This window comes from Ostrea edulis, chromosome 2, assembly GCF_947568905.1.
Source record: "Ostrea edulis chromosome 2, xbOstEdul1.1, whole genome shotgun sequence".
NCBI lineage: Eukaryota > Metazoa > Mollusca > Bivalvia > Ostreida > Ostreidae > Ostrea > Ostrea edulis.
Genome location: NC_079165.1, coordinates 30,581,583 through 30,605,876, shown reverse-complemented (window position 1 = coordinate 30,605,876; position 24,294 = coordinate 30,581,583). Strand labels below are relative to the sequence as shown.

General features: G+C 35.8%; 2 protein-coding genes and 1 long non-coding RNA gene across 3 annotated transcripts; 1 reads left to right on the top strand and 2 right to left on the bottom strand.

The window, feature by feature from the left end:
• Nucleotides 1-1,306: 1,306 nt before the first annotated feature.
• LOC125681410 (ubiquitin-like modifier-activating enzyme 5) lies at nucleotides 1,307-9,908 on the bottom strand. Its single transcript, XM_048921482.2, has 12 exons — nucleotides 9,636-9,908; nucleotides 9,317-9,362; nucleotides 7,544-7,633; nucleotides 7,240-7,349; nucleotides 6,867-6,953; nucleotides 6,634-6,718; nucleotides 5,596-5,700; nucleotides 5,204-5,331; nucleotides 3,985-4,120; nucleotides 3,433-3,508; nucleotides 3,111-3,223; nucleotides 1,307-1,783 (listed from the first exon to the last, which is right to left on the bottom strand). Exons 1-12 carry the CDS (start codon nucleotides 9,770-9,772, stop codon nucleotides 1,709-1,711), a joined length of 1,188 nt encoding a protein of 395 aa, XP_048777439.2. The 5' UTR covers nucleotides 9,773-9,908; the 3' UTR covers nucleotides 1,307-1,708.
• Nucleotides 9,909-12,182: 2,274 nt separating this feature from the next.
• LOC125680936 (uncharacterized) lies at nucleotides 12,183-17,081 on the top strand. Its single transcript, XM_048920763.2, has 8 exons — nucleotides 12,183-12,298; nucleotides 13,387-13,506; nucleotides 14,291-14,398; nucleotides 14,682-14,753; nucleotides 15,854-15,913; nucleotides 16,052-16,152; nucleotides 16,296-16,484; nucleotides 16,645-17,081. The coding sequence occupies exons 2-8, from the start codon at nucleotides 13,408-13,410 to the stop codon at nucleotides 16,868-16,870; spliced, it is 855 nt and encodes a 284-aa protein (XP_048776720.2). The 5' UTR covers nucleotides 12,183-12,298; nucleotides 13,387-13,407; the 3' UTR covers nucleotides 16,871-17,081.
• Nucleotides 17,082-19,819: 2,738 nt separating this feature from the next.
• On the bottom strand, nucleotides 19,820-23,975 carry LOC130051607 (uncharacterized). The gene is made up of 2 exons (XR_008799876.1): nucleotides 23,742-23,975; nucleotides 19,820-23,621 (listed from the first exon to the last, which is right to left on the bottom strand). It is a non-coding gene; the product is annotated as an uncharacterized LOC130051607 (long non-coding RNA).
• Nucleotides 23,976-24,294: the final 319 nt, after the last annotated feature.

The following is a 24,294-nucleotide window of genomic DNA, read 5'->3' as shown; positions in this document are numbered from 1 at the left end:
TTCCCTTCGAAAGGGGCATGGCCCTTCATTTGAACAAACTTGAAAGCCCTTCACCCAAGGATGCTTTTGGCCAAGTTTGGTTATAATTGGCCCAGTGCTTCTGGAAAAGAAGTCGAAAATGTAAAAAGTTTACAGACAGACGAAGGACAACAGGCGATGAGAAAAGTTCACTTGAGCTTCCGGCTCATGTGAGCTAAAAAGTACCTAATCCCACCCCACCCCCAATCTTCAATCTGAAAACGAAAACATTCCTGCACAATTAGATATTATTGAACCATCACATTCTTGAATATTAATTACTTTCATTAACAAATTCTGGTGAACAGCTGTAAACATTTTAAGGACTTCAACCATTGTTTGCAAACATTTCTACATAGCACTTAATTGCAGGTAAGTGTACAAATGTCCATGAATTTCAGCTGTTAGGTCATAAACCCATCACCTTTGAACTGATTTTTCAATTGCAATTCATTTAGAAGACTTGGTTCAAAAACATCAAAAGCAAGTTGACATAAAGGTCAATCTGATCATTGATTTATTTAGGACACCTAACTTAATTTACTTATGACGAAAAATTTGGAGAGTTTTCATAAAGACTTCTGCCATGAAAACTTGTATACCATAATTATCGAATGTCATGCCTGGTGCGAACGTAGATAACTGAAGTGATTTTCATTAAAACATAACAAAATAACAAGAAAACTGGCATGTCAGAAACAGCCTTACATTAGGTGCTCTACCATTGAACTAAGTGTATCTGGTTGGGTAGTTGAATCAGCATGGTTGGCACATCCACCCGTAATTTTTTTTACTAGACTTGAAGATATATCTCATGCCACAAAAAGTGCTGTCATCTAATGAAAAAAAAAAATTTAATCCCATAACTCCATGACAAAACCAATAAATCTGAAAATCTAAAGGGGTCTTCCTCTTCCTAATCTGACATTACCTTTAAATTCTGTGAAAATCTTCTCGCGTTATTGCAAGCCATTAAAAATTAATTTAAAATTTCTAAGTCCCATAAATAACTCTGAGAACAGCTGATTTGGAAAATTGGAAGGGGTTGTCCTCTACCCAATCCAAGTATTGTGTATAAAATTTATGAAAATCTTCCCAAGGAAACTGAAGTTTTTGTATGCCATAGAAAGTGTTGACGGATGAACGGACAGACAGAGTGAGTACTATAAGGCATCTGTCCTACTGAATTTTGAATGCAAATGATGGTTTATATGAGAATCTGTTTCTTTGGATTTGTAGAGTGACTTCTGTATGAATCATCCCTTCTACATCACAAACATACACAAACTTTGACTGATTCCAAACTTTAATTTTTCTGTCATTCTAAGACTTCAACATTTTATGCAACAAATTACTCATGTATAAAATAATTCATTCAATTATTTACACGACATAAACCTTTAAAGTCATGGACAATTAATTAGTGCCTGGGTGTGAACAGCAGCTTTTACAAAGTTGCTTTTAATTTGAGTTAGAATTATTTCAAACAAATTGAAAAATCAAATCTTGCACAATAGGAACCGTCATCAACATCAGATCTATCTGTACAACCTTCCACATAATAAGCAACAATAAATGTCAAAGATGTACTGTCCAAGGGACATAAGCACGACTAGATTGATGGCAGCGATAACTTGAGTTCAGTTCTTGTCCAGCAAGAGACACTCCTGTGTTTAGGATGGTGATATTTTCATATACTCTGCATCTTTTTCATGAGTTCCTCTAAACTCTCACCAGAATCCTCCACTACAGCAGAATTGTCATCCTAAAAGAAATACATTAAATATCAAGGCAGCCTTTCAATACATGTGTACAGTACATTTCCAATATTTTCACATTGATATCTTTACACATTGTAATGCTGGCCATTTCCTCATGAATGTGATGCAGTTATAAACATTACGTGTAAGAATCTTGATAAATATACAGTCAAACCTCGTTATCTCAAACTTGTTGGGGCTGAGAAAAAGCTTCAAGATATTGGAGGGTTTGAGATGTTGAGGGTAAAATACATAAAGAAAATGTAGGTGGGACTTCCAGTTCACCTCAACATATCCATGATATTCGAGATTTTGATGTTGAAGATACCAAGGTTCAACTGTATTATATCCATTTTAACAGATGGGAAACAGAATTGAAAGTAGAATGTGTACATGAAAAATAAAATACATGAGGTATGAACTGCAACACCTCATGCAAGCATACTAGATCTATTCATGAAGGGTTGTTAGATGAACCTCTCTCTCTCTCTCTCTCTCTCTCTCTTTCTCTCTCTCTCTACCTCTCTCTCTCAGGATTTCAATGCATGTAAATATAGAGTCACAGAGAGTTACAATGAAAGACCTCAAGAATTGAATAACAGTACACCAATTAAAACCAACTACCAGACTATAGTTATCCCCCTTACTTGTGTGGGAGCTGGCTTTGTGTAGGCGACAGTGACCCCCCTGTGTTAGCGTACCAGACTATAGTTATCCCACTTACTTGTGTGGGAGCTGGCTTTGTGTAGGCGACAGTGACCCCCTGTGTTAGTGTACCAGACTATAGTTATCCCCCTTACTTGTGTGGGAGCTGGCTTTGTGTAGGCGACAGTGACCCCCTGTGTTAGTGTACCAGACTATAGTTATCCCCCTTACTTGTGTGGGAGCTGGCTTTGTGTAGGCGACAGTGACCCCCTGTGTTAGTGTACCAGACTATAGTTATCCCCCTTACTTGTGTGGGAGCTGGTTTTGTGTAGGCGACAGTGACCCCCTGTGTTAGTGTACCAGACTATAGTTATCCCCCTTACTTGTGTGGGAGCTGGCTTTGTGTAGGCGACAGTGACCCCCTGTGTTAGTGTACCAGACTATAGTTATCCCCCTTACTTGTGTGGGAGCTGGCTTTGTGTAGGCGACAGTGACCCCCTGTGTTAGTGTACCAGACTATAGTTATCCCCCTTACTTGTGTGGGAGCTGGCTTTGTGTAGGCGACAGTGACCCCCTGTGTTAGTGTACCAGACTATAGTTATCCCCCTTACTTGTGTGGGAGCTGGCTTTGTGTAGGCGACAGTGACCCCCTGTGTTAGTGTACCAAACTATAGTTATCCCCCTTACTTGTGTGGGAGCTGGCTTTGTGTAGGCGACAGTGACCCCCTGTGTCAGTGTTGGCATGTCTCCCTGAGCCTTCTGTAGCTCCTCCTCAGTGGTCTCCGACACAAGTTCTATACCTAGAAACAGACACACATTCTTATTGCTGGGGCGGATCTAGTAAATATATCTCGGCCATAAGCATTGACAATAGTGGATGAATGAAATTATATGTCATTGTACTTGAAAATAACAACATTGACTTATTGGACTAAATTCGACAACTTGACAATCCTTCCATTAATATTGGCCTCATTTTTCAGAAATATTTTTATACAAGCAGAGTTACCCCATTCATCATCATGAACAATGGCTTCTTCAACCTTTTCTTTAGTTTCCTCTTTTGGTTTCAAAGCTTCTCTTTCCTAACACAACAATGAATATACCATATTAATCATAAACAACATGTTTTTGTTTTAGAATAAATTGATGTATACGATTATGAACAGAAATCCAATGTCAAAAGAACAATAAGATTGGAGAAATATCTTAACTTTGATCATAGCCATAAATATTTGGTGCAAACTGAAAATGATCCCAAATTTCATATATATATTTTTGCATGAAAATGATATCTGTTAACTTTTTAAATTTTTGTTGGTACTTCAGCAATTTTTGTTGGTACTTAATTTTGCAATTAGCCCCCAACCCCCTCCCCAAATGTTTCCTTAGTACACAAATTCATGGACCTTTACTCTTTCATTCTCATCTTTTAAATAAAAAATGAACTTATCTTGATTTTGCTCAACTATGAAAAGAATCAAATTTAATGAAGACAAATGCTGTGAAACCAGTGATTGATATCCATCCTCTCTTTTTCAATGATGTTCATTTTCTGTACCTGAAATAGTTTTTGCTGTCGTCTGCAATGGTTGTCATCACATTGCGGGTTAGGCTTCATTGCCATTGTTGGGAAAAAGTCTTGCAGAGCATTATATCCAAGATAATATGTCACATCACCAAACTTCAGTAGATACCTTGTAAAATGTGAAAGTATTCAAATATTACCATTTGTATACTAGTTAGTAATCACTTGGTAATATTTTACAATCACACAAGCTTATGACCTTATCGCAGGTTTAAAACAAGTTGTGTTTATAAACACTATTCTCCCAGTGGTAACAAAGAAATACTCCAAGGTCACAAGGTCAAAAACTTTGGTACCAAAAGAAAGGTTTTGTCAAAAGGAATGCATATACGAAATATAAGAGCCCTAACACTCACTATTCAAAAGCTATGAGTTTCGGACAAACACATAGGACAAAAGCAATGTACTCTCCACTCTTTGATAGAAATTCTTCTAATTTTTTTCTCCCCCATTTTTACATCATCTCAAGCTATGGTCAAGATTTCACTCACATACCTTCTACCCATGGCTGTTTGATCAAAGAAAGTCTTGTAAGTCATCAATATTCAATTGTAGCATCACCTTTTAGCCATGGACACAAATCAGTTATAATTTGAGTATTTAACAGGACTTATGAATAGCAAGAAAGTATTTTGACAGGCTCCCATGGCGGTATCATGTTTCAAGTTGTTATCAAACTGATTAAAACATTTCCATACCATCTTATACGAAGTCAAAGAAAATTACTCTGATGTATTTGTGTTACCATTACATCTCCATCCTCAAAAATTGTCAACGACAATTACAATTGGATATAAAAGGTCACTTTAAGGTCATGTTCTACCTAAGCATTAAAAACCTTGATTAAAAAAATATTGATGAGCTCCGAAAATATTTAAGAGCATTGAACCATGATTAAAAATGGAAAGAATCATAAATTTTGCCCATGGTTTGCAACCATGCTGTTGGAAAGAAATCCAAAACGTGTGTCATCTACTGTATACCAGGAAAATTTTGCCTAGTCTTTTTATCCAGATGCATTGTAAAATGACTTCCTCCAATTTCAAAGTTGCCCTAAACCATTTATCAGTACTTAAGCATGATGAATTAATTCAAATTTGGTCATTAAGGTTAAGGACAAAATGGGCAGAAATAAAGCAGGGATGAAAATTCCCCCCTATACAGTATAAAGGCATAAACAGAGTGCCATTACTTGAGGGTGTTTTGCACGAGGAAGCCTGCTACTATGGCCATGGTGGTGGGAAGACTGGCAGCACACACTCCTTCTCTCTTCAGAGTTTTTTCGTCTGTGTTTGTAGCTACTACTAATGGTGGTGCACACTGTAAAACAGACCACATGGTTTCTATAACAACACTGCAAGTAAAAAGGCACTCTATAGCATATTAATATGAAAGATGGAGTGATGGAAAGATAAATACACTACTGAAAGATTAATCATAGAAGATAAGGTTTTCATTCTTCTCATACAAATATCAACAACATTATAGAGATGAACTATATAAAGGAATATACACCTACAAATCTATATGTTATGATATAAATCTACAACAGATTGTTCTCATTGCAATAGTTCATTAACTCACTGCAAAACAAGAGGTGTCCCCTGGGATGATAAACTGTATGTGTCCCGAGACAGCATTCTCACTGACCCCCGACTCGATCCAGGTCTGTCCGATCTCGTTACAGGCCTGAAGGCAATTAACACAATGTATCGTTAGCATCTTTTATCATTCTTAAGACAGTAATCATATAACTAAACCTCTAGTTATCAATGGTACATCTAGTATCTGAATTCTGTAAAAGGACATTTCTCCACACTTTCAGGACAACCCCAATTTCTTTTGCCCTATTCTGTAAATTTTTCTTCCTGTTTCTGCAAATTATCACTTGTCTTTTCCACAAAATTTAATAATCTATTCAATACAGGGCCAGCCCATTAGGAATTGCATATTCCATTATCTGCCCTGCTGTCTGTCTGTCTGTCCATCATCACATTCGTTGTGATGCAATATCTTGAATAGTTTTCAACATGAGGCTTCCATATTTTATAACAAGAGCAACGCCAACGTGGCATAATACGCCCGTAGATTTTGCTCAAGGAAAACATATTTTAGTGGGATTCATATTTTAGTGAAGTTAGCACTGTCCTCTGTGAGCTAATTCATTATTATGCTTGTAGAAATGGATATCAAGATATAAAGAGGGATAGCCTTAGAATGCGCTACTTCATAAATATGCTAATATACCACACACCTTTGCTTGAAACAGTTAGTGCTAAAGTATAAGTACAATTACAGTATACCTGCCCACAAGGTTTTCCTAAAAAGTGATACTACGACCTTGACCTTTGACCTTGAAAAACAATAGGCACCTTTCTCTCATCATGATGATCAAATATACCAAGTTATAATATCATGGAGCTTACGGTTCGGTTTGTATCCTGCCCACAAGGTTTTCCTAAAAAGTGATACTACGACCTTGACCTTTGACCTTGAAAAACAATAGGCTTCCTCTCATCATGGTGATCAAATGTACCAAGTTGTAAAGTCCTAGGGCTTATGGTTCAGTCTGTATCCTGCCCACAAGGTTTAGGCTGAACAAATGTTACAGATACTACTTACAGTATTTATCGTCATTCTTGCTTCAAAATTATCTACACAACTAAGAACAAGATCCACTGGGCTGTCCTTTTTCAATCCACCTTTTCTACAACATGAGCAAAAAGACGTATTTTTAAAGCTTGTGGATTTTTTCAATGTAACTAAAATTACATGTTAGATACGCTCACATACACACATGTACATTTAATTTTTTTTTACTTATATTGTTACGATTTCATTAACACTTCCATTACCGTATTCTTTCCATGAAATGACTGAAGTTGTCTACTGTTGTAATGTTGTAGTTGTATACCTCAAATGCAACATCAGGATTTATCTCCCTTAAAAATACAAGATACAAGATATTTTATTGACCAATCAAGGGCCCTGAAAAGCATTGTTAACAAAAAGAAGTGTAATTTAAACATTATTTCACATAGAAACTCAACAATATTGCTTATTACATAAGCATAACCAGGCATCATTGTCTCTAGTGTTGATGATGAGATATGATTGTACTTTTATATGTGTAAAAGTAGAAAAGACAAAAAAGATATCATTAATTCACTCACAATAAACATTTTTACACTTCTAATCTTTTATGTAACCACAAAAGTGTCGACTCACTTTAGAGTTCTTTCAGCAGCTTCTACTTTGCTCATACCAGCTTGATGTGGTTGGAAAAAAAGTCTGTTCATGTTTGCCAGCTCCACTTTATCATAATCAAACAGCAACAACTATAACAAATAAGATTTAATGTGCAAACTGCACTATATATGTCAAAAAACCTCAGTAACATGCCAAGTATGTTTCTTGATCTACGTTTGAAGAGCACTGCCTGGTTGTCATATTAGCTAACACATGGTATTAAGTTAGTGAGAGAGCATGATTGTTTTGTTCATTTTCCTTAGAAACAACCATCATGTTTTACCTTTCCGATTCCACATCTGGTTAACATCTCCGCTGTCACACTCCCCACGCCCCCGACTCCCACCACTGCCACTGTGAAGTCTCGAATTTTCTGTTATGACAGTATTCAAATGCATGTGAATATATTTATTCAATATTGCAATACGATAGTCTCTCATCAAATTTTTCACATTTCAAACCATTCTTTTGGCCTAGAAATAGCTGAATCATTAGGAAAAATCTTATTAAAAAGGTTTTAAGTTGATTTTAACCCGAATTGTGAGAACAGTTTGACTATTTTCACTAGGTTGTCAGTGGTGAGCATAAATGTAAGTGAGAATAGCTTGGCTATTTTAGTGGGTTGTCAATGTTGAGCACAAACCTAAGAGTCAAAACAAAATACCTAGTGTAAGATACCCAATTGTCAAATCTGCAGCAGTTTTCATTCTTTACTAAAAAGTTCCATACATTTGTAGCACTGTAGATTCCTAAATATACGCGAGAAATTTAATTGCGTAATTTCACGAGAGGCATTACTCGCTAAATAAAATTATTAGCTTTTATTTTTCTGTTGTTAAAATACATGCATGAACTCTTAGTTAATAGACCACAAGTGAATTCATGTTCAAGTGATTTGATGTATACAAGCCATTTGGCCATATTAAGTACTCGTGTAAAATAAGGAATTTGCAGTAATTAAAGACCCAGTGAAGATGTTTAGAATAGATTTGTAAACTTTCTATTTGTAAACTTTCTATGTATGGAACTTCATTTTTGTCACAACCTGCTGTAGAGGGCAGTAACTTGGTAAAAAAAAAAATCATGTCATGCTGTAAGAGTTTCTAGTTTGTCTAATCCATAATTACAACAGTTTTAATTCAATAGTTTCCAACCTTTGTAGAACACTGGAGTAATTAGGTTTCATGGGGGGGGGGGGGGGGGGGGGGGGGGGGGGGTTGAGGGTGTGTGTGCAATTTTTTATGAATTTCATGACTACCCCTCTCCATTCTCCATGAATTTCAAATAATATCAAAATACATAGTTCATAATGTTTCAGTAAACTGTAAAATCTTGACAATCCATGAAAACTGGCCCTCACAAATTCAAATTATTCCACAGTAATTGCACACACAATCTAGATATGTTAATCTTTGTTTAAAGGATATGAGTCTTTCTGAGTTTTTCTTAAAGGATACCTAGTAATCAATTTATTATAACATCGTTCATTCAAAATCATTCCTTTCTTGAAACAGATTTGGAAAATAATCTTCGAAGATTTTCTTTGCCTTGAACTTAGCCATTTTTGTAATTGCAGAAAACCAGTAGTTTGTGTTATGTGGAACTTAAATAGTTTTCACCCAACATGACTCAGACTTATAACATTAATTGCACACTTATTGAAGATGTGCTCCTCTAATTTCAGTCTGACAGAATAAAAAATCCCTTTTTAGATTTATTTTTCTGTTGAATTTAGTCGTTTCTTGTCATCTTGTCATGGTATGCTGACCCAGGTCCCTGTTGGAGGATGTAGCAAAGTTTTCATTCAATATAATTCAAAAGCACAGTGATAGCAAACACACTTCCAATGTTGAACATAATTAACTGATCATCAAATATCTTAGTCTCTGTGTGTTGTGCAGCAATGTAGGCCCAGACCCAAGTTTGGTCTTGATTTAAGTTTTATGCATCTATTTTACATGATTTTGTGAAATGATAAAACTTTTAAATATCTGTTATTAATGAACATAATTATCAAACTGTATACTTTAACATATTCATGAGACAATACACATACCTCATAATTGTCCACAATTCCCATGCGCTTTAGTGCCATCAATCGGCTGAAACATGTATTATGTAAAATAATGATATATCATGATATGGGGAATTCATTGCAATATCCTCGACGAAAATCCTATAACCATATCACAGTTCTGAAGCATGCTTTAAACGTCACAATGAACAGATTAATTCTTCCATATGGTAAATAAGAAATGCTTATAGAGGATGTTCGGCAAGTTTAGAATTAACCATAAACCAGTCCTAAATGTCTAGCTATTAAGATATCAAGTTCTGCCATCTTTTCAGACACATTCACACCTATATAGCCCTACCTGTAGGGATTGGAATCTACAACTTCGGAACTCATCTGGGTAATTTTTGTTCGGATCGATCCCCGTTTGTTCCGTTCTTCCTTTAATTCATGTTCAAGTTCTTGAATCTTCTTCTGTAAATCCTCAATGCTTGCCATTTCTAAATAGGTTATGTTCACACTATTAAATGTTATTTTGCTAATACACGGCTAAAGCATTCACTTGACAGGTCTGTTTACTTCCACGACGTGGAAAAGAAGTCGGTGTTTTATTTACCTTCAATAATGAAGATCCAGCTAAGGGGAGAGAAATCTAAATTAGATTTTGAAAAAAAAGGGGGGGGGGGGTTACCGATAGATAAACCTTTATTTCAAGTTGTCAAACTTGTATTATACACCACGGGAAACGACAAAAACTGCCGAGCTTTTGACAGAAAGAAGAAAGACACTATATAAGATGTACCAAGTAATACTAATTAATTTTAAAATACACTTGATGTCGAAAAACATTTTTCATGCGATTTGATAACTCCTGTAAGAAATTTTAAAAATGGACAATGATCAGAAGTTGATCTGGTTCATCATACGTGAAGATGGATATAAAATATTAAGGGTTAATCTCAAACGTTGTTTAAGTTTTCTCTTTTCTGTTACTCTATGTATTTGATTTGTTGAGTTGTATACAGTGCCGACTTTGAATAAAATTTACTTACTTACTCAAGTTAGTTCAGGGCCGTAAATTACATGGAGGCGGAGGAGGCAGCTGCCTCCTCCAACTTTTGAGCCAAAAAAAATTAAAATTTAAAGTTCATTAGAATTTATGTTGTTTCCAATAACTAAGAACATGATACCTCCCTTAAAAAGCATTCCAAATCTTTCTTTTAGAATGAGTTAGTCAAGTAACATCTTAGAAGGCCCTAGAATCAAGGATTTTGCACGAAACGTGTTCAGTGTGCACAAAATGTGCTCAGCGTCTGGGGGCCTGGGCGGCCCCCAGACCCCCGCCTAATTTCCTGCCTCCTCCAAATTGAAGGTTAATTTACGGCCCTGTAGTTACTTATCAATGGATTGTCTTGACTACTTTTAAAGAATCTGATTGACTGTGCATAAGCCCCCGTCCCTTGGTACACTAGGTATTTAGGACAGTTTTATACTATGTTATAGTCTACTTTTACTTGTCATAATTGTATCTTTGTAGTCAGTGGCGGATTTAGGGGGGGGGGGGGGGGGCGAAGCCGGCGTCTCCACTCCCTTAAAATTTTCAAATTTAAGGTAAATCATGGTCTGTTGTTTAGAAAAATGTAAACGATAAAAGAAGCAATAACATCTTTCACTCTCGGAGAAATAAATAACAAAATCTTTTGATTTATTGAATTACTTTTATTGGGAGAACTTACATTTTTCCAAAAGCCCTTAAAATTTACGTCATTTTATTAATTCAACCTTATTAAAAATGACTGCATAGTAGACATATTTCAAGCCCTATAAAATCTGTAAAATACAGGAGCTCCTGGGCCCCCATCAGGACTACGCCTTGGACTTACTAGGGGACTCAAGACAGCCCCGGACCCCCTGCATTATAAAGTTGCGCCCCCTAACCGCAATTCTTGGACCCGCCCCTGGTAGTCCTCCACTTAATGTACATCTTCATTGTTTTCATGATCCAGTTTCAGACTTATTAATTTATATAAAAACTTATTCATAATGAATCTTACTGTTAGAATTGTACATGTCCCCCCACCCCCCCCCCCCCCCCCTCCCCCTTGAGGACCCTTGTTGTTGGTTTGACTAAAGCAGATATGCACCACAGATATCCAGGATATTTTGATGTTGTTTTCTGAAGTTGGACAATATGGCCTAAAATGTCTGGTGGTAATCCATAAAAGTTTCTACGGCCATACTTCGTGTCCTGCATATAATATACGTAAACTTCTTATGTTGGCAATGTCTGGTAATTCATCATAGATACAATAATACTTTTCATGCCCTCTCGTTCTTGAACCTTTTTCAATTTGTCAGTATTGCTTTTACTACAAAGAGTGACAAATCACAGGACAAAAGTTGAAAGTTTAAAAGTATGGATAAGTGTAACCTTGTTTACGCAGACAGCTCTGCAAAGTGAAAAGGTTTCATCTTCAAATTAATTCTGTTAACAATCGGTTTGATAACCTGAATAAAGTCGAATAAGAAGTTGACACTGGTATTTAATTCATGCTTAAATATACATGTCTATTTTGGCATCTGGTAAGCACATCGGTATCTGTCTGTATATATTATAGCAATGACAATCAAAGAAAAACATTTTACAAAATTGAAAAATATCATTCTAACCATGAAATTGATTTTAAAAAGTCAACACATTTGGAACGGTATGCTTAACTTTATGCATGAATTTTGTTTACTTTGCAGACAAGGAAATAACGATTTCCTTTAATAAACGTCATTATATTACGTACTGGGACAAAGAACTTGTTTAATGAAAAGTTTCTTTCTATTAATATTTGATTAGGAAATATGTAGTGTAAATGTAAGTAAAATACTAAGTCAGTACGGCAGTAATGCGTATTGGCATATATATAACAATGCATTGATCGAAAGCTGGGGGTCTACGGAGTAAAAAGCTTTGATCATAAGAAGATTCTGTTTTTTGGATACAGACTGGTGGTATCTTGGACATTGGAACAAGTGAGAAAAATATTTTATTACTTCATTTTCATTTACCAATTCTTTCAATTTTTAATAGATATTAACCTCAAACTGCAGATGAGGATATTTTCTCCAAAAGAAACATAATTTTGAAATCATTTTGAAAAACGATTTTTATTTCTGAGCGAATTTATTAGTGCTAACTTCTGAGACAATGCTCAAATGTATTCTGAAAAATAAAAACGAATTCTTCAAATAATCAATACGGCTTTAAACACAAACACTTATTGCCCGTGTGCTGTAATTGTTTCAAAACTCATTTCGAACTTTCTTCCTATTTTTTTCTTTTTTTCTTAATCATTGGGTATATAGTTTTGTTATTGAACTTGGACATTTCGGTACTCCACCATTGTAGAATGACGAGAGCAAGGTTAACATAAGCCTTTTGGCTTGTACACATTGTTTGTAAGCACGTATGATCACTGATTAATAAATAAATAAAATATTGTCTTAACTATAAACAAAGTTTCGAAATGAAGTATTGAAAATGAAATTCAAAGTACGTAAAGTGAGTCGATATCAATGTCGTTTTGATTTTTTTTAATACCATTCCTCATAAATACTCGTTGGAACTGAACAAGTTTGCAATACGTTTTTGGAAATAACAGCTAAGACTGTTCCTGAGAGTCACCCCACCCACCTCCGCTCAACCAATGGTTTTCAGATTCAGAATAAGGATATAATTTCGACTTTCAGGTTTTCATGAAATGAGAGAAAGTCTTTATTTCCCCATTGTAACGATCTTAATTTTATGATGTGTAAAAGAATGCATATATTTTTTTACTATTATCAATCAAATAGAGCTTCAGTATGACGCCTCTTGTTTGCAGTACCAGGCAATCCTACAGAATTGAATTCACACGAAATCCTATGTTATCATTATCATTTTTACCATGTAAACTTTATATGTATTTTGGGCTCTATCAATGACAAATTTGTATAATGCAAACCAAAAATTAAATTAAATTTTTACCGTTCAGGTGAACCAACCGTCGTGATAAGTTTTTATTTCCGAGTTCAATTTGAAGATCTTTATTGAAGACACTATATAATTTATTTATTTTCAGTATCCTCCATTTGCCTACACAATGGAGAAGTTTACAAAGCGGGCCTCCGTATTCTCCCTAAACAGACCGAAGTCAACCAAATCGAAAAAAGAGGTCTTGTACGAGTTGCAGAAAAAAGTTGTGAGTGCATCTAATTCCTTTCAGTGTAAATTTTCAGTTCTCAGACACACCAAACAATGTGTATATATATATATATATATATATATATATATATATATATATATATATATATATATATATAAATGCACAGGACATTGCGACGGTCAAGAGGTGTCTCTACAGAAACAGCATATTTAGTATTTTTAGTACATGGGTGTAGATTCCAAAAATGATAGCAATTTATTTTATCAAAGGTTTACTATGCATCAATCCAGAACGAGGGAGGGGAGCGGAACTGGGATTTGCCCAATTATACATATTTTGCATTCATTTGCAAATGTTAGACCCAAGTGTAGGTAGAGACCATTATGGAAATTCATTTGACCTCTGGGGAAAATTTCTGGATCCGCGCATGTTTATCATCTACATTAGGTTATATGTGGGGGCGTTCCAATTTAACACACACTTTCAAACATCTTCTCAGTGTTCCAGAGTGGGAAGTCGAAGGTAGTGAAGTGACCAAATATCGTTATTAAACTTCCCCATGGAATAAATATTTTAGGCTGGTTAATTTTTCATGAATAAATGAATGGGTGACACGTATTGATAATAGAGGGATTAAGAATCTTGCCATGTTTGAATAGAAGATAAGCCCAGACTTTCAATTGAACTTCAACTGATAAAAAATTTACAATATCTTTAATCTGTCAATATCAAGTGTATCGAGTATGCTAAAAGAGAAAAATCATCATGGGACACAAATCAAAAGGATAAATCAATATTTCTGATTAATTCGCTGTTACAGCCTCTCCACAAATGCTCATTTGACCGACAGAAGCGAAGCTGGTTGGGACCAGTTAAACCACAACAGACCCTTCCGTCCCGCTGGGCGAAGGCCAAAGGCGCCGTGTTTGTAAGTGTTATAATTACTCACATATTTTCTATCAAACTTTGAACTTGTAGTAAATCAGATCCCAAAATGTACAGTTAACTGAGTGAAAATGATGACGCAGTAAGCAGGTGTCCGTAATAGTTTTTTCTGTCTTCTTTCTTTAGCGGTTTTTTTGTGTTCATTGATGCATGTGCATGTTTACAGTACATTGTTCTTGTTACACATGCATATAATGTATTCTATGAGATGTGTATCTTAGTCAGTGTGAATGAATGAATGATAAATTGATAGACATTATTTATAGTTTCTGGGAATGAGACCGGCTTCCAGAAGAACTATTGATGTGGATAACTTAGTGAAGGCCACAAAGCTGCTGGTGAGTCCTAGACTTGATCATTAATCATTCGTCTCGTCCTAGTCCTTTTTATCCGTTTCGTCCTAGTCCTTTATCATCCGTTTCAACATAGATTGATCCTTTATCATCCGTTTCATCGTTGAATTAGTCGTTCACTATCCGTCTCATCCTAGTCCTTTATTATCCGTCTAGTTCTAGTCCTTTATAAGCCGTCTTGTCCTAGTTCTTTATCATCCGTCTCGTCCTAGGTCTTCCGTCTCATCCTAGTCCTTTATTATCCGTCTCATCCTAGTCCTTTGTCTTCCGTCTCGTTCTAGTCCTTTATTATCCGTCTCGTCCTAGCCCTTTATCATCCGTCTCGTCCTAGTCCTTTGTCTTCCGTCTCGTCCTAATCCTTTATTAACCGTCTCGTCCTAGTCCTTTATCATCCTAGTCCTTTATCTTCCGTCTCGTCCTAATCCTTTATCATCCGACTCGTCCTAGTCCTTTATCTTCCGTCTCGTCCTAATCCTTTATCATCCGTCTCGTCCTAATCCTTTATTAACCGTCTCGTTCTAGTCCTTTATCATCCGTCTTGTCCTAGTCCTTTATCACCTGTCTTGTCCTAGTCCATTATCATATGCTTAGTCCATTATCTTCCGTCTCGTCCTAGTCCTTTATCATCCGTCTCATCCTAGTCCTTTATCTTCCGTCTCGTCCTAATCCTTTATTAACCGTCTCGTTCTAGTCCTTTATCATCCGTCTCATCCTAGTCCTTTATCTTCCGTCTCGTCCTAATCCTTTATTAACCGTCTCGTTCTAGTCCTTTATCATCCGTCTCGTCCTAGTCCTTTATCATCCGTCTCATCCTAGTCCTTTATCTTCCGTCTCGTCCTAATCCTTTATCATCCGTCTCGTCCTAGTCCTTTATCATCCGTCTCATCCTAGTCCATTATCATGTCTTGTCCTAGTCCATTATCACCTGTCTTGTCCTAGTCCTTTATCATCTGTCTTGTGCTACGACTAGTACTCTTCCATCCAAATATTCCCATGCTTAGTCCTATATCACCGATCTCAATTTCCACCTGTTACAGAGGACATTCTCCACAACAAATGAATTATTAAAATAATTTTATTTGCAGAGGTCATCAATGAATACCAGTTGTAAAGACGATTTGTGTGAAAAAGATGAAAATTCTGAGGTAGGTCACATTTCCACTTGAGAGAAGACTGATTCTTAGGACGTAGTGCCGAATCATCGGCTGAAGCACAGGACAATTAAATTCAATAGAAAATGTGTTGAATTTTTTAATTTTACCTATTTTTGTTTACTGCATAAGGTTGACGCAATTCTTGACAAACCTGTGATATCAAAACCATTCAAAACGTCGAATGATACGATCTGGACTTGTCCAAGGACTCTGAGACCGGTATCTGAACGGTAATTGTTAATCTTTGTTAGAATCAACAACTCTTTAATAAAGTTGTACATAATGCACCCATTTACACAAATCGAAATAACGGTATTATATATCGATTCTGTAAGTTATGCAACTTCTCATTTATTGGAATGATTATGAACAGATGCAAAGAATTTATATTTGAGAAATCAAAAGCCAACACTGACGAGAAGCAGGTATCCGCGGCATCCAACTTACAGTCAATGTACCTCAAGAAAATTCTGGACGAGAAAGAAAAGGAAGTCAAATCTCTCCAGAACCAGCTCCACAAGGCCAACGCCGAAAATGTGAAGCTAATACAGGAATTAGAAGGGTGATTTTTTAAAATAACTACACACATGTACACGCGCGTAGTGATGCCTTTTAAAACAAGAATTAATTTCGAACGCACTCTAATAATATAGCCTTATGTATACTGTATACATAATTTTTTAAAACTCATACACATATTTATATATATTTTCGTGTTTCAGATACAGAGGAAAGAACTACGATGAAATGTATAAAGAAAACATGACTAACAAAGAACACTTGAACCGCGTGTGTCGGGAAAATATTCTGCTGCACGGACAATTACGGAAGCAGGAAAACAGACGATTACAAAAATTGGCCGGGGATAGAGAAATAGTGACAAAGCATGATTCGGAGCAAACTGAGCGACTGAGATTGACTAAGTCTGCAAAACCCAGGCTGTCCTAATGCTTTGTTAAAAGTTTATCAATACATGTATAATCATAAAAACGGCAGCCAGTTGGATATACATTTCCTATAACATTAAAGAATTACTGTTATGAATCACAGACCTATATACTAGCTATTAGTAGTAAGTCTATAAATCCCTATATAAATACCTATTGCGCTGGTGGCATGTGTTTGGTTTTGTTGATAAATACAGATTGATTTCACTGTTTGTCTGCGTTTGGTGTCATTAGGTCGTGGGAATGGCTGGGCACTTACTGAGTAGTGGACATTGTCTGAAACGTGTTTTATACCGATTGTTAGACCTTTCTTGGCACACTGATTTTGAATGCGGATAGCCCCGTTTACCTGACCAGGATATAGGGCTCACGGCGGGTGTGACCGGTCGACAGGGGATGCTTATTCCTCCTAGGCACCTGATCCCACCTCTGATGTGTCCAGGGGTCCGTGTTTGGCCAACTATCTATTTTGTATTGTTTGTAGGAGTTATGGGATTAATCGCAGTTCGTTATCCTCACCTTTCATAGTGACGAATATTTATTTCAGTTTAGTATTCAGACAAAACCAATTTTCCATATAGTAGGAATGTGTGGTTTGCTGATCCGATCCAGAGGAGGATATATTTCTGAACATTTCCAATGTTTTGCCGTCGATATTTTTACCAATATGATGCCCATTTCCTCATGAATGTGAACGATGTGCGTATGAATCTTGATAAATATACCCACAGTTCGCCTCTCGACTGGGCCGCATCACCCTAGATCATCAATCTGACTATATATTCGCACCTGGGGCGGATTAAAAAAATGTTGCACAAAAAAGGGGGACTGCAGACCTCAAAACGGCACCCGAATAATTAAAATGTTTATCAATAATAATAATAATAATAAATATGAATAAATGCACCCGAAATTAAGACACTCTCCCCCGATCCTCCACTGCATGGTAAACAATAAAGATAAATTTCTGAAATTTTCATGAGTAGATACGAATTCCTGGATTGTCGTTTGGATTTGAGCGACGACTGGAAGGCTTGGAGAAGTAGAATGAACGCCGAGGCTCGTTCACTAGGTACTGCACACTTCGGTCCTTGAAAGACATTTCAGTCCAAATACATGTACATGTTTCGGTCCAAAACAAAAGCTGGACATTTCGGTCCAACTTTTAAAGACATTTCAGCCAAAAACAAAAACTTGCGAGATCTTTGGAACAGATATTGTGTTTTTTCAAAACATTTCGCTCTCTCAGTCGCGTGCTTTAAACTAGTTCATAATCCGTTCATAGTCAATATGAACGGATTGTGTCGCGCGCTGAAATTGGTTGGTTCATAGAGGAAAATGCGATTTTTAATGTATATCAGTGATAAGTGGTCTTATCTATCCAAGAATTAAATGATATAGGGCCTACTTGTGTTGATAACTTTGAATGATAAAAGTAGCCACCTTTCATTTCAATTTAACTCAAGACTCGTTAAAATTAATTACTCTTAAACTTTTTGGTCCGCAAAGGGGTTGGGGGGGGGGGGGGGGGGGGTTCGGACCCCTTAGACCCCCCCCCCCCCCTTTCTGGATCCGCCTTTGATGCTATATATATTTTGGCCGAAGTGTCGTTGGACCGAAGTGTTTCTATGTCGAAATGTCATTAGATCGAAGTGTCAATATACTGTCGTTTAAAATGTGTGGTATAAGTGGCGCGGACGGAAAAAGGGCCGAAATATCTTGGGCCAAAGTGTCTTTGGGCCGAAATGTCTGACTACCCGTCTGTTGTCAAGGGCGAGGTATTTCGTTCGCAACGAAGAAGTAGCTGTTGGCGCTTTTCTTCAAATATTCACTTCATTCAGTCGTTTTCATCAAGTTTTGCAGTGATACAATTCTAACACCATAGTAAGTAATTGTTGGACATACTCATATAAAGTTTTTATGCCCCAGAGATCGAAGATCGGGGGGCATATTGTTTTGTCATGTCTGTCATTCTGTAATCATGTCTAAAACTTTAATCTTGCTAATAACTTTTGAACAGTAAGTGATAGAGCTTTGCTATTTCACATGGATATTCCTTGTGACAAGACCTTTCCGTGGGTACCAACATTTTTGACCCTGTGACCTTGGAGTTTGACTTACTTTTTGAAAACTTTAACCGTTGCAATAACTTTTGAACATTAAGTGATAGAGCGTTGATATTTCACATGCGTATTCCTTATGACACGACCTTTCCGTGGGTACCAACATTTTTGACCCAGTGATCTTGGAGTATGACCTACTTTTTGAAAATTTTAACCTTGCTTATAACTTTTGAACAGTAAGCGATAAAGCTTTGATATTTCACATGAGTATTCCTTGTGACAAGACCTTTCTGTTGGTACTAAACTTTTTGACTTTGACCTACTTTTGATTTTTTTTGTTGACATTGGTCATAACTTCTAAATGGTAAATATTAGAGCTTTCATATTGTACATGAGCATTTCTTGTGACAAGATCTTTCTACTGGTACCAATATATTTGTCCTTGTGACCTTGGCCGTCTTCGGAATTGGCCATTTATCGGGGGCATTTGTGTTTCACAAACACATCTTGTTATTTTTCTATAAAGTATGTAAGTGTCATTTCTACATGCTTTAAAATTTGCGTTGTTAAACACAATTTTGAAAAATTATAGGCTAAACTTGGAATTAAATTTGTCTACAGTGACAGTACAGTCCCACTGAATATTGATAACACTATCTAACGTCTGAATTATTAATATACCTATGTTAGTAATATTGTATTAAATTCTAGATAAATAGGTTAAATGAAGATCTAATATACTGGCATATATAGACGATGTGGGGGTGGGGTGGGGGTGGGGGGTGGAGAAGAGGGCGATCGAACAATTATAAAAAAGCAATCATGCTCTCAGTAAACAGCATCTTAGTATTTATTATTCTCGCAAACAATATATAAGATTTGCATGGTTAATTTTCTACATTTTATTAATAATGTATATTTATAAACAATGCATATTGCAGCATAAAAAGGATTCTGACTGTTCTTTCTTTTTCACAGAGTGATGGAACAGAACAACAAAAATCCCTGTCACCAAACTGAAACAACAGGAAGACTGTAGTAGTTACAACATTTAACTTCTAGTATTTGACAACCACATTGACAACTTGTATTATATTAATTATAATATTCAAATTCAATAACCACACTGACAGGTTTTACTAAATAAGTAATGTTACACGGTATTCAAATTTACAACATGTGTCCATTGTTTGTAGTAATGGTAAATCATAATATACAGAGGTGTTATTTCAGGCTTGGGGGATATGCAGTCAGATGTGACCATCACTTATTCCAGCTCAGTCTCTGTAAACGAGATCTCTCGTGGACATTCAGAAGCCAGCTCCACAAAACAGACAGACTCACGTGAGATGAAATTTTGCTTTAGTAATCATATCAATGATATCTGACACTAACCAACTAAACAAAGTTACTACATCTGAGTAGGTTAAAATTTCCAGTTAGAATTTTTCTAGTAAGATACAACACATTAATTGACACTCTTAATTTCTATTTAGTTGAGCAAGATAAGTCTTCATGTTTTCATTTTGTATAGTCCACTTCTACTAAAAATAATATTGCTGTGACTAAGTGTGCCTTAAATCATAGCTACTAGTACTGCAGACTCTTCATTGTTTTAATTTATTTCAGAGAAGTCCACTGGTGCTAAAAAGGTTTTTAAAAAAGTTGTCTTGACTCGGAGGAATGAGTAAGTTAACAGATGTACATGTATTATTTTGTGATTAGCAGCTACCAAGTAAATTACCGGCAATGACGATTTTTTGCATAATTGCTGTACTTTTGAAATCTCAAGTCTGTACCTGTTTAATGATATTTTAAAATATCAAATTGGCCGAAAACTATTTTTGCAATGTAATACACACTGGGTCATATATTCTTTAAACAGTAATGATTCAGAGAAACATGATGCTAATCTTAAAAAGCTGATGATGGAAGACAGAGAGTGCAATAAAATATTACTCAACATCGAGGACAGCAAGAAGAAAAGATAGCTAAAAGTGGAAGAGCTACAAAGGGAGCTGGCAGAAGCAAAGGTCTATCACAAGGAGCCGATTTCCAGGAAAGTGACCCACTTACAGAAGATCAACTCACTAAATAAAAGTGTTGGGTGTGGTGTACCTCTGCACACAGCTCAAGAGGATATCCTGCTTCATCAGATGCTGGTAAATCAGGAGAGAATCCAGAGAGGTAAAGTCAAAGTGCTGGAGACTGAGCTCAGTGCTCTGACAGGAATACCCTCTAGGTCTGAGTCTAAACTCCAGAGACCCAAACCCGCTTCTAGAATTCCTAACCTTGATTTCAGAAAGCTGGAAAATGACAGATTGCCCCCTGTGGGGGTACAAGAAAATAATATGACAACAAACATCCAGAAAGAGTTAAAAAGTTGAAAAACAATTGAAAAAGCCAAAAGAGTTTGCTCTACCAGCTGTCTGTGCCCCTCGAGTTCCTCAGCTTGAATTGAAGAAGGTAGTTAATGATAGCCTGCCTTTTGTGGGAAGTAAGCTTTCCCTGCCAGCTATCTGTGACTAGAAAGGGAAGAAGAAAATAGTCAGTGAAATAATGCTGCCGGACAGAACAGGACCAGACATTATGACAAAATGTCTAAAACTCTTGTCTTACCGATATCAAGGACAATACAAAATCAAATATGGCAGCTCCTTACTTTTAACAGATAAATCCTGTCAGAACTGTGTTCATTCTACAGACAAACATTCCAGTCCTTTAGTATTATTACCAACGATGACATTTTCAGCTAGAAAATGTGTAAAAATAGTACAATAGTTAATATATTACAGATAATTGTTCTAGTTATTTACCTTAACGTATACATGCATTTGTTTTCATGAATGGAAAGCACTAAAAGAAAAAAATTACATAATATATGCCTCATTCTCAGAAAAAGTGTGGAAGACTTATTGAGAAAATTGGACATCATGTCATTGTTATGGACATTGCTCCGACAAACACTTATATTGATACTAAATTTTAAAAAACTGAAATTCTCTTTAACAGTAAATAGAAAAAATGAAAAAAAAAAATCATATCACATTTATTTTTATCCCAGGGCTGATAATGTAAAGGCACCCTCTTGAAATGGACGACGGGAATCATTGCAAATATTTAACGTTAAATGACACTTAAGGTGGGTCGATCCTCATGTGACTTATCTATAATAATGGTTAAAAGTGGAAAAACTGTAATTTCCACTCAATATAGTTTAATCTAACCAATAACCAAAGAAAATGTGCATGCTGCCACCCTTTTAAAGATGTCAGACATACAAAAACAGAAGCATAAAAAAATCGCACATTTTCGTTAAACAGAATGATGAAAAGTAATAAAAACTTGTTGAAATGACAAATTTCAAATGTCAACAGTTTAAGAAATCTGATAATTCATAGATATATAAAAATTAATTGTGGATATTAGTGAAATCATTGTGTCATAGACATGCAGTTGAGGAAATTCCAGCATAGGAGTTATTGCCCTTGACAAAATCTTTAAAATTATAAATAATTGATTATCTATGGAAAATAAAAACTTTTTCAGTATCAAAAGTTTACCAATTTTTTTTATTTTATTCAGTGAATACAATTCCTCTGAAAGATATATTTCAATCATGCGCAAAATTTAATAAAATAAAGATTTTGTAAAAACCTATGACATCACATGAGGATCGATCAACCTTAAATGCATATTTCTCTGACGAAAGCATAATTTTTTTATACTTAATTAAAACAAGCAGATACCCCTTGTAAAATGAACACAAAATAATATGATACATAAAGCAATATGCATTTCTTAACAAAATTATTATTATCAACATTTTAAATCCATGGACAGGTGAGAATTAAAATAAAGTCATCATTTTAAATTAAATCTAGGTTTTTGTAGTACTTTGCTTCACCTAACAGAAGAAAATGTTTGTGTACATGTATATGGCTCATTATAGCCTTTGAGACATTGATATACATTATGCATATATAAACACACATTCTTAATTTTGTAAACAAAAAATTCAAAATACAACAGTCTAAAGATATGACAAATTTCCAATCACAGATTTTGACCTTCACACTCTTGGTTTCTTAGAATCTTGCAAGTTCTCACTAAACACGTTATGATTACCATTGTTAGGATCTCGCAAGTGAATAACTTTCAGTTTAGGCAATGTTAAAGAAAGTCCCACAAGTTTCTTTTGTGTTGTAGTGGAAAAAACTTTCTCTGTAACAAGCTGGTCCAAAGATTCCTTACATCTGTAATAAAAGAATTCATATATGTCCTCATTCTTACACTGATTCTAACTTCAAAGGGAACAATTTCTAAACTGATAGTATTTCCTCAATGGCATAATATCATGGGCGTCATAGGTCTCTCCTATTAGTTTCTGGACATTATTATTTTGCTTGTAGTTTCCAACTTTTGCTTTTGTGATGATATTTCTTGCAAGCTTCAATGTATCAATGCAACCTTCAACTGCATCCTAAAAGTTCTTTAAAATGTTATGTCTGTTTAAGCGGTGCAATAGAAATGGAATGTTAAAAATTTTGACTGTTGCAATTGTGTCCTATCAGAATGGCATTTGGAAAGCATGACAGAATTTGATGAAATTGTGAAGTCCGCAATATACTGTTGTTGATTCTACACTTTAACCTTTATGCTTGAGGACACCTCCAACATATGCAAGTCCTGAAGATAAAAATCAGAATAATTTTATTTTTATACATATACCAAATGCTCTGCAATAGAAAAAAAAAAAATAGACCCAATGAATTAACATGACTTGTTCATGTTATGTTCAAAACTGACCTGTCGCATCTGATGCTGGAATACTGATTCTGCAAGTTGGCTTCATGTAAATATTGAAGGTATTTTCTCCACAAACACAAGTTATCTGGATAATTTCTGATGTTCTAGCTGATATGAAAAAACAAAACAAATGGCAAACTTCTTGAAAATGTCTCTCAATTTAAATCTTATCTTACACAATAAATTTAAAAGATTTTACACAAACCTAGTCCAGTTGTTTCAAGATGAAAAAATATTGATGAACTGCAATGGAGTTACACTTAAAGAGGGCCCAATGTTGATATCCTGTAAATCAACAGATTCCCCCCAGCCCAATCTTTGAACTATAGGTTGCACTTCATCTTCGCTAGCCAAGGGTGACGACAGAGAACCACCGTGGATCGTCACCCTTGGCTAGTGAAGATGAATAGAGAAACACCGTGGATCGTCACCCTTGGCTAGTGAAGATGAATAGAGAAACACCGTGGATCGTCACCCTTGGCTAGTGAAGATGAATAGAGAAACACCGTGGATCGTCACCCTTGGCTAGTGAAGATGAATAGAGAAACACCGT

Excerpts from the sequence above, each read along its gene's own strand:
- LOC125681410 (XM_048921482.2), bottom strand. The coding sequence starts at position 9,772 with ATGGCAAGCATTGAGGATTTACAGAAGAAGATTCAAGAACTTGAACAT. Across the intron at positions 6,954-7,239 it reads GCTGCTGAAAGAACTCTAAA|GGAGATAAATCCTGATGTTG; the intron begins GTGAGTCGACAC and ends TGTATTTTTAAG. Across the intron at positions 1,784-3,110 it reads CAAAGCCAGCTCCCACACAA|GATGACAATTCTGCTGTAGT; the intron begins GTAAGGGGGATA and ends TATTTCTTTTAG.
- LOC125680936 (XM_048920763.2), top strand. The coding sequence starts at position 13,408 with ATGGAGAAGTTTACAAAGCGGGCCTCCGTATTCTCCCTAAACAGACCG. Across the intron at positions 14,399-14,681 it reads AGGCCAAAGGCGCCGTGTTT|TTTCTGGGAATGAGACCGGC; the intron begins GTAAGTGTTATA and ends CATTATTTATAG. Across the intron at positions 16,485-16,644 it reads CTAATACAGGAATTAGAAGG|ATACAGAGGAAAGAACTACG; the intron begins GTGATTTTTTAA and ends TTCGTGTTTCAG.